This window comes from Myodes glareolus, chromosome 6 (genome assembly GCF_982192425.1).
Source record: "Myodes glareolus chromosome 6, mMyoGla1.1, whole genome shotgun sequence".
Taxonomy (NCBI): Eukaryota; Metazoa; Chordata; class Mammalia; order Rodentia; family Cricetidae; genus Myodes; species Myodes glareolus.
In genome coordinates, this window is record NC_142031.1 from 114,119,422 (window position 1) to 114,129,982 (window position 10,561).

Below are 10,561 nucleotides of genomic sequence, written 5' to 3' on the forward strand. Positions count from 1 at the left end.
TACTGTTTGAGCTGTTTGCTTCACCTGTTTGTTTTTTTCTTGGGTTTAAGATATTTCTTACTGATTTTTTTTTCCTTTTCCTCCCATTTCTTTAAGGGAATTTTTCATTTCTTCTTTACGGGTCTCTATCTTCTTCATAAAGTTATATTGAAGATTGTTTTCTTCTGCTTCTTCTGGGTTAGGATAAGATGGAAAGTTCTTCCTGTTGTAGAACTACTGAGTTCTGGTGGTACCGTATTGGTCTTTATGTTGTTGGATGTGTTCTTACACTCCTATCTGCCCATCTTTTCCTTCAGTGGGTGCAGGTGGGGCCTGTGCTTCAGGGGATCCCTCTTCCTCCAGTCGGTAAAGGTGGGACCTGTGGCTTAGGTGGTTGATCTTCCTCTGGGTGCATGTAGTACCGTGCCTCTAGTGGATGCTGATAAGTCTCTGGGGCTCCTCTCCAGGGGCAGTCTGGGCGAAGGCTCCGGTGGTCCCAGATGTGGTGGAGAATGGTAGCGGATATGTAGAGGCTGCTGTGGGGGTTGGTTCTGGGGCTTGGGGAGTGGGGGAGGGGGAATGGGCTGTTCCATCCCAGACAAAGGCCTAGAGAGCTGAGCCTTAAGTGGGGACCCAGCTGCTTTCCTCTCCAGGGCCAGTTTGGGCCAAGGCTCCAGCTGGCACATGCGTGTTTTAAAAGAGCTTTCTGAATGTTCTTTTGAAAAATATGCATGCTGTTGTGTATGGCACTCATGCGGAAGCCAGGGCGCAATTTACCAGAGTTGGTTCTCTCCTTCTGCCGTGTGGGTTCTGGGATTGAACCTGAGTCGTCAGGCTTGGTGGCGAGCACTTTTACTACTCACTGAGCCATCTTGCTAGCTCTGCAACCAAGTACTTTTGAACTTGTATAATTTAGAAAAATTACTTTTTGGATTTGGGGAGATGGCTCAGTGGTCAAAGTACTTGCCCTGCAAGCAAGAGTAGAGAAGTGTGGATCCTTAGGGCCTGTGTAAATGTCAGGTTGACATGGCTACTCGTATCTGTAATTCTAGCCTTGGAATGCAGACAAAGGATTCCCAGACAAGCTGGCTAGTGAGGCTTGTTAGGGTCCAAGAAAAAGTTCCCAAAGACGACCAATGACCACGTATGCAATAACAAGAGAGTTTTATTGATTCCAATGTTGGGGTGGCAAAAGAGCGACCCCCAAAGAAGGTCACAAGCTCCTTTTAAGCAGAGTTAGGGGAATGCCAGAGAGGAGTGATTAATCTGGACTGATTGGTGGAGAAAAGGTTAGTATGGGGACTGATTGGTGGAAGGTCCTAGTGGTTAGGGACCTTTCAGCAGCAGGGTAGGAAAATTTATCTTTAGCCTGCAGAAGTCTGAGGGGCTTCTGTTGAGCCAGCAGAAGGGCTTGTAGGGTGCTTGCTGATGGTCACCCGTAAGTTGTGGTTAATGAGATCTGCTTGTTCAGCTCTGTCCCATTCTAGTGAAGTGAAACTAAGGTCTGGTTTCTGTCAAGGCTCTGGTCTGCTGCCCGCTCCCTCCAGCTATACTAGTGTAGTGTGGGAAGTTCTTCTGCATATGTGTTGGTTTTATTGGTTAATGAATAAAGAAGCTTGCTTGGCCTATGATAGGGCAGAGTAGAGCTAGGTGGGGAAAACTAAACTGAATGCTGGGAGAAAGAAGGCAGAGTCAGGGAGAAGCCATGTAGCCTGCCAGAGACAGGCACCAGACAAAACCTTGCTGGTAAGTCACAGCCATGTGACTTACACAGATTAATAAAATACACAGATTAATAAAAATGGGTTAAAGTAAGATGTAAGAGTTAGCCAATAAGAAGCTAGAACTAATAGGCCAAGCAGTGATTATAATTAATACAGTTTCTATGTGGTTATTTCGAGTCTGGGCAGCTGGGAACAGTCAGTCTTCCTACTACACTAGTGAGCTCTGGGTTTGATTGAGACCTCGCTTCTGAGTGATAAGGTCTCACACCCCTTCAAAAGACAGACTATCTATGTAGTTATGTTTATGGATGTTTTGTTTGCATGTACACCTAGACATCAGAAGAGGGCATCAGATCCCACTATAGATGTGAACCACCATGTGGGTACTGGGAACAGAAGACCTGGAAAAGTACCCAGTGCTCTTAACCACTGAACCATCTCAAGCCATTTCTCCAGCCCCAAGATTCCCAATATTAACTTCAGGCTTCAGTGTTCATTCTCCTGCATGTGTGGTGTATATGCAGGACCACCACGCAAACATTTAAGGAAAACAAGTTTTAACTAAAAACACTGTTTCTTAGAAACAGTGTATAAAAGAAAGTGTATTGGCTGGGTGCACGCCTTTAATCCCAACTCGGGAGGTCTACAAGAGCTAGTGCCAGGACAGGCTTCAAAGATACAGAGAAACCCTGTCTCGAAAAACCAAACAAAACAAAAAAGAAAGTACATGAAGAACAGAAGACCAGGTAATAAGCATTCCTATCCTAAATCCTTAAGAGAGAGTGCATGAACACAACAAAGGATGACAACACAATTCAGACACTGGAACAGATACATGTTTCAGAATTTGCTGCCTTTTTCATTTTAGGAAGACCTAATTTTTAAATGCCCCTACTTTTTTTCTGAGTACATCTTGTAGGAGAAACACCTGTAAGTTGCATAGCCACCATTCATAGAGTGCGTGTGCTGCTTCACAGTCTGAACTGACAGTTGGTTTGCTCCTGGCTAGATCTGGATGTGTGGCGGGAAGCTCTTCATCATCCCTTGCTCGAGAGTAGGACACATTTTCCGAAAACGGCGGCCATATGGATCTCCCGAAGGCCAGGACACCATGACGCACAACTCCCTGAGGCTGGCACATGTCTGGTTGGATGAGTACAAGGTGAGTGTCTGTCTGCCCTTTCATTTCACTCATGCATCATTCTCTTTGGTTGATCCTCATTGCTGCGCCATTTCTCTCTGGGCTTTTTTTCACCCAGGATTCACTCAGTTTTGATTCTCACACTCACTTTCTTGAGTGTGACCCTGTAAGCATCGGAAGCAGCTCTGTTTTAGTGTGCTGATCCTTCTAGGCCCATCAGGGTTAGGGACCCCAGAACTGGGCTGTGCTTTCTCATCCACTGGACTTCACTGCTCACACAGGATTCCTGCTCCATTTCTTTCCTACCTTATATAGCTTTGTTTTCTTTGTAGCCTCTCTATCAAGTATAATATGCGTGCCAATTTTAAAGCATTTGTTACAACAAAAAGACTGTATCCTTCATGTGTCACCTCTCTATCCATAAGCCCTAGAGAACCACATCTGTCTCTTGGCTCCACAGTCTCTTCTAGACCTCTCGCACACGTGTGCCCATCTCTGTGGCCTTCACTTGGCGTCTTTGTTTAGGCTGGTCTCAGCATTTCACTACTTCTCATTGTTCAGGGACACTTTGTCAGTGTGGTCATTACCTGTTGTCCACATGTTAATTCCTATTAAAACGCTGCTGTGATTAGTTCTGTGCAGTTGCTACTGTCATTGGAACGGGTTGGTCTGATACTCCATCCTTGTGCCTTCATGATTACAGGTGTGCATGCACTAGCATGTCTGGCTAAGTACCTGTCCTCTTATTTTGGAGACAAAAGATGACTAAGGGAATATACAGTCATCTGCAACCCTGTGAGGTAAATGTAAATAGCAGCAGATACCCAGACTGAGTGCTGAGGAGGGAGCTGGGAGCAGAGATGGGCTCAGAGCATGCCAAGCCTGTTTGTCCCTCCCTCTCCTAACCCAGAGTGTCGTGGATTGTTATTATCTCTGTGTGACAGAGATCTCACAATGTGGCTTGCTAGGTTCTGCCCACCCACTCAGGTTTGCAGGGTCTAGCTCATTTCCACAGTCAGATGAATACAGACACTGTGTTTGCTGTGTAGTAGACATTGCATGCCTAAGCGAGGAAGCAGCAAAGAATGCCACTGAAGAGACAGCAGTCGTCCGAAGTCTTGTCAGTAGTCACGTGAACGCTTCCTGTGGAGTACAGTGCTTGAGCTGAGGGCTGAGCTACACTGTTCTCCAGAAGCACTTGCCTGTGACTCTGGGCATCTTTTCAAAGTGAGCCAAGGCTTGTCAATGATAAACCCAGCAGAGGCAGCTGGTGTTTGTTTCAAGGCCAGTCTTGTGAGTTCTAGGCCAGCCAGGGATACACAGTAGATTCTGTCTCCAAATCAAAACAGCTCCCATCATTATGAGCTTGAAAGTGTCCCACTATGTAACTTTCCTGATGAAATCAGAAATTACTTCGTTGTGCAGTGAAGTGTGTCAGTTTTTGGAAAAACTGTACAGGCACAGACCAGTGTTTTTCAGATAAGTACACATGTTACAGAAATCTTGCATGTGTGAAAAGAGGAAGCAAGACCAAATGTGAATCTCACTGGTATGATTTTTTATTTTATATTATAATTAAAATGTCATCGTTGTAAGCTAGGCATGCTGCTGTGTAGTGTGGTCCCAGGAATGTTAATTTAGAGGTTAATTCTGGGCTGCATATTTGCACTATCTAGAAACTACATAATAACTTTATTATATTAACTATTTAATGTAAGAATAACTAATTATTTGTAATAGTTTAAAAATATTCCTTCTATTTCAACTACATTTTTCATGAAGTTGCATTTTTCAAACTGTGAAATGGGTCAGTGGGTAAATATGTTTGCCACACAAGTACAACAGCCAGCTGGATTCCAGAACCCTACCTAAAGGTGGGGAGTCGTCGCCTGACTGCTGTGAGTGCACCAAGGCATGCACCCTCCAATAGACTAAACTTGCAAGCAACACACAATGTCAGGGGAAATGTACATTTGTGACAGATAAAGTGAGTTTCTAGATGGGGTGGTGGGGCATGCTTTTAACTCCAGCACTCAGGAGGCTAAAACAGGTGGTCATTTGTGAGTTCAAGGCCAGCCTGGTCTACAAAGCGAGTTCAGGACAACCAGAGCTACACAGAGAAACCCTGTCTTTGAAAAAAGTTTCTACTAATGAATTTAAAAAATTAGAAGTGTTGTGTTTTTTGTTTGTTTGGTTTTGTTAGTGGTACTGTTTTTTAGATAGTCTTACCATGTAGTCTTGACTGACTGGAGCTGCTACATAGACCAGGCTGGTTTTGAACTCAGAGAGATTTGCCTACTTCTGCCTCTCTAGTGCTGACATTAAAGGTGCGGGCAACCATGCCTGGCTCAGTTTTAATTTTTTTTCTTCCTTCCTTCCTTCCTTCCTTCCTTCCTTCCTTCCTTCCTTCCTCCCTCCCTCCCTCCCTCCCTCCCTCCCTCCCTCCCTCCCTCCCTCCCTCCCTCCCTCCTTCCTGAGACACGGTTTCTCTGTAACTCTGGGGCCTGTACTGGAACTAGCTCTTGTAGTTGGCCTCGAACTCACAGAGATCCACCTGTCTCTGCCTCCTGAGTGCTGGGGTTAAAGGCGTGCACCACCACTGCTCGCTCAGTTTTAGTTGGTATCCATGGACTCATGGATCATCAGCTCATATTGAGAATAATAGAGGGCCAGAATTTAAGTCACTCATCTCACACAGAATCTGCTGTGTTCTGTTGCTGCGAAAAGACACCAGGACCACGCTAACTTTTATAAAGGAAACATTTAACTGGGGTGGATTACAGTTCAGAGGTTCAGTCAATTATCATCATTGCAGGAAGCAAGACAGCCTGCAGGCAGACATGGTGCTGGAGAGGGAAGTGAGAGTCCTACATCTTCTTGCAGGCAATACAAAGTCAGTTGAAACCTCAAAGCCCACCCCCACAGTGGCATACTTCCTCCAACAAGACCACACCACTCCAAAAAAGTTTCAGTTCTTACTAGTGCCAAATTCCTTTGGGGGCCATTTTCTTTCAGGTCACCAAATCCACTGACTTAAGAGTTTCCTTCAGTTTGTCTTCTATGAAATCAAATATATGTAACCGTTTATGTAATGGTTAGTGCCAGGCATGTGGAAAGTTCCCATTGAGATTTTAACATTAAGAAAACACAGGACTGTTTTCCTCACAGAATGTGTAATATATTTCCACATTTTTCTTTTTTTAAACTTAGGAGCAGTACTTTTCCTTAAGACCTGATTTGAAGACCAAAAGCTTTGGAAATATCAGTGAGCGTGTTGAATTGAGGAAGAAATTGGGCTGCCAATCATTCAAATGGTATTTGGACAATATTTACCCTGAGATGCAAATACCTGGCCCAAATGCCAAACCTCAGCAGCCCATCTTCATCAACAGAGGGCCCAAGCGGCCCAGAGTCCTTCTGCGTGGACGGGTGAGACAGCAGTCCTGTCTGAGGGTTTTGTTGGGAGGAGCATAGCAGGAAGTTTTTCTGAGGTTCTGTGATAAACGATCTAGTTTTAAGTATATTCTTTTGGGGATTTTCCCCTACTCAAGTAGAAAAGCTTAAAAATTTTTATGTGTTTGCTGTTTACATCCAGGTCAAGATGTACTTACTGTGTTGGAGGGGCTGGGACCTTACGTAGGTTATGTGTCTGCTTCTAAGAGTAGAGACACAATGGGGACAAAGGCGGTGTGAGACCTGAAACAGTCCCTCAGAGGGAGACAGATGAGCAGAAAAACACCGCAGCTGTTACTGTTCAGTCTCAGTTCGAGGAACTGACTTGAGACAGATTGAGGTGACAGTTAAGTTGGTGTGACATGCAGTGAACTTCACACCCAGTGCACTGGCAGTCTTCAGAGCTTAGCTGAAGCACACTGTAGCCCCTTGGGCTCATGGCTTTTGGGGTCTGCTCTTCTGAATAATTTCAAAAACTAGCATTTGAGGCTGGGGAGATGGCTCAGTTGATAAAGCACTTTGCTTTGCAACTCAGAGTGAAGACCCTGGCAGTTGGTGATCCACATGTGATTCCAGTGCTTGGAAGGCAGACAGGATCCTTGGAGCAAGCCCAATGAGCTCTGGTTTATTTGAGAGACCCTGTGCCTCAGTGAACAAGGGGTAGGCTCGTACAAGTATGCACATATACAGGTGTGCCTGCCCACTCCTGTGCATACCCCCACACTGACAGAAAGTTGAAACTCCTAAGGCACATCTCCCAATTTTTGTATTTCAGAATTGAGCCTAGTACTTTTCTCCTTGTTTACTTTATAAAACCCCCAAAACAACCACCAAGATGTTTATTGTGTCTTTTTCCTAAGTAAAAAAAATTAAGTATTTTGTGTCCATATAGTTGAAATCCCTTCCAGCATAATTCTTGATCTTGGTGTCACTGTTGGAAGGTCTTGGTGGTTCTGTACTTCCAAGTCAACATAAACATAGTGTACTTTAAAAAAGAAAAAGGTTAAACAGTGTTTTGCTGTGTAGCACAGGTTGGCCTCAAATTCATGATCCTCCTGCTTCAGCTCCATGAGTGCTGGGATTATAGGCCTAAGTCATCAGGCCTGGCTTCATCTTAGCTCTTAGGTTCTTACTTGGTCCTGTGGAAGTTTCCCATTCCAAGCACACATCTCTCAGGCACCAAGATGTCTGCATAGGAGTCCTCAAGAACACTGTTCTCTGTTGCAGCTCTACCACTTGCAGACCAGCAAATGCCTGGTAGCCCAGGGCCGCTCCAGCCAGAAAGGAGGCCTGGTGCTGCTTAAGGCCTGTGACTATGGAGACCCGACTCAGGTGGGTGATGCCTCCCAATGCATAGCCACTCTGCAGAAGGAAAGCACATGTGGGCAGATGCAGACCATCAGACTTCTCTTAAGGGACTCTAGAGATCATTTAAAGTAACTGCTTCTGTCTTCTCCATGTTCTCTGCCTCTGATCATTGCTTTTAATTATTTAGACCTTTGTGCTTTTTTACTGTGATGTAGGGAGTGTCCATCTTCAAACCTGAAGTCCTCAGTAGAGAAACAGTCAGATTTTTCTGACCAATTTTTACAACTCATTAGAGGATATCTCAATAGAATTTTGGTTCACCCCATCTACTTAATTCCAGTTAGTTTGTCTTTTCAATATTAAATATTAAAATGTAAGCAAATAACATTTCAGTTTGTTACTGTAATTTCAGGCTTACTTATTTGACGGCACAACCTAACAGTGACTGTCAGGACTGGCCTGTGTTGACTGTCACCCCATTTCATTGGTGCACTGCTATCACACAGGGAAGGGAAAAACACTTGGGTCTTTTGATAAATGGAATGTTTACTTGGACATTTCTAGAACATACAGCCTTAAAAAACAAAACAAAATATCGATTTATTATGTGAGTGCACACATGGTAGTTAGAGGACAAGCTACAGCAGCCAGTGTGTCCTGATCACGTGGGGACAGGAATGGAACTTAGGTCATCGGGCTTGGCAGCAGGTGCCTTCTCCCCACTGCCCAAGTTAAATGGTTTAAATGTACTGAGTTGTAGCCATGCAGAATTACGCTGATACTATAGCTACTTATAATCAAAGCATAATAAACAGTGCAGTTCCTCAGTCGTACTGGCTTCAAGTGGTCAGCACAGGATTCACGCAGGGCTTGCTTTCTAGTCCCTGGTGGAGTTCCTTTTGTGATGGCACCTGTGAGAAATTTTCTCACTGCATCTGTATTCATCTTGTTTGAGGCCTGGGCCAGAAACCAAGATTATTTGCATCCACACCCAAGGGAAACCCTGCTTCAGGTTGGCTGGCCCAGGTCTCACAGCAGACATTGTGAGCTGGAATTGGGGTGTGGTATTTACAGAAGGGCTGGACTGGAACAGCTTATGCACATCATCACCCAGCAGATGAGCGCTGTGGTAGTAATCAGCTTTACATGCACTTGTCCACCTCTTGTGGCTCCGCAAAGCTTTATAGGTCTCTGAACTAAGGAAACTGGAAATGATCTACAGTGACACAATCACTTTTATTCAGTTAAATCAGAACACTCCCCAGTGACATCTTTTGGCCTCCTTCATCTCCCAGTTCACCGATTCAGATAGTTGAGGGAGTGCTTTCACCAGTGTGCCTGCTGGGAAAACCACATTGTAAAGTATTATCCAGGCCCTCATTCAGTACCTAAAGCAAGACTTGTGTGTTTTCTTTTTAAATCTTTTTGTTTTTATCACTAGATCTGGATTTATAATGAAGAACATGAATTGATCTTAAACAACCTTCTTTGCCTCGATATGTCAGAAACTCGCTCTTCAGACCCACCTCGACTCATGAAGTGCCATGGGTCAGGAGGATCTCAGCAGTGGACCTTTGGGGTGAGGCTCTTGCTTATAAACAAGGGCTTTAACTAGTCCTAATGGTTCTACATCTTTCCTGCATGCTGCAGGAATGTTTGTTTTTAAATAAAAAGTCTTTTTTTTTTCTTCCAGAAGAACAATAGGCTATACCAAGTGTCTGTTGGACAGTGCCTAAGAGTGGTGGACCTGATGGATCAGAAGGGCTCTGTTGGCATGGCCATCTGTGATGGCTCTTCCTCCCAACAGTGGCGCCTAGAAGGTTAAGGTGGGCCCTGGCTGGAGACAACATACTTTGCCAGATTTTGTCACAGCTGCCATAAATCAAGGTGCTTTATGAAGGATGCTGCTGACCCCAACAGACAAGAACCTTGGTAGGCGGTCACCATCACAGGAGCAGAAGGTGCTTCACTGGGACTTGGATTATTTCTGAGCTACTGCTAAGGGATTCTTGTTTATCCAGGGAAAACAAAATAAATATAAAGATTTGGGTCTATTAGTACAAACCCTGGAAGCAGACATTTGTATTTATTTACGTTTCTCTCATTCTCCTTTGGAGAGGGAATGGTTTCTGCCTAATCGGGAACTTGTTACAATTTCCTTTCATAGAGGACTTCATAGGAGATTTTTTTTTCTACTATCATTTGTTTAATGTTTCTAATAGATTTTAAAACTGGTTGAATGCATATTAATTACTTTTAGCTTCAGAAGGTATCGTGTATATTTAAGAGGCATTTAACTGTTATAAATTATTTTAATGACTTAATAAAGGATCTTTTTGATCATTTAACTATGTTTTATGTCTCTTCCAGTATAGATGGAAGTTTCGGTTCTGTCTGGTCCTGCAGATGTTCAGTCCCAAAGAAACACAGAGGCTTATATTAATTAATAAACTGTTTGGCCTATTAGCTCAGGCTTATTACTCACTAGCTCTTACAATATAAATTAACTCATAATTCTTATCTGTGTTTAGCCATATGTTTACCTTTTCTCATTAAGCCATTCTCATCTTGCTTCCTCTGCATCTGGCTGGTGACTCTGACTTTCCTCTTTCCAGAATTCTCTTAGCTGGTTGCTCTGCCTATACTTCCTGCCTAGCTACTGGCTAGTCAGTGCTTTATTAAACCAACGCGTGATAAATCTTTACATTGTACAAGAGCATTATCCCACAGTATCCCATCTTCTGACTTGCCGTATGGCCGGCCTGTGGTCTGGATGACCTAGGAATATGATGGGAAATACTTCACTAAGCTAGACAGACAGCAGTTGCTAATTTCAGTGGCAGTTTCTTACCTTGACCTGAGTGAATTTGGATACAGCAGTCTGCCTGTGACACTCTTTTCTAAAATTGGTAAGCATCTCAGCTAGAGAAAAATTTCATAAAAGTCTGTAAATACT

General features: G+C 43.9%; 1 protein-coding gene across 5 annotated transcripts in view; it reads left to right on the forward strand.

Moving 5' to 3' along the window:
- Nucleotides 1-9,953, forward strand: part of Galnt11 (polypeptide N-acetylgalactosaminyltransferase 11) — a 36,304-nt gene extending 26,351 nt beyond the window's left edge. For 4 of the 5 annotated variants that reach the window (XM_087907523.1, XM_048440214.3, XM_048440217.3 and 1 more), the window contains exons 8-12: nt 2,713-2,865; nt 6,055-6,273; nt 7,525-7,629; nt 9,047-9,184; nt 9,299-9,953. In XM_087907523.1, coding sequence (XP_087763649.1) covers nt 2,713-2,865; nt 6,055-6,273; nt 7,525-7,629; nt 9,047-9,184; nt 9,299-9,430 — 747 coding nt within the window. In that variant the 3' untranslated portion in view covers nt 9,431-9,953. The remainder of the gene's footprint in view (nt 1-2,712; nt 2,866-6,054; nt 6,274-7,524; nt 7,630-9,046; nt 9,185-9,298) is intronic. The other variant, XM_085691124.2, reaches the window with a different exon arrangement.
- Nucleotides 9,954-10,561: the final 608 nt, after the last annotated feature.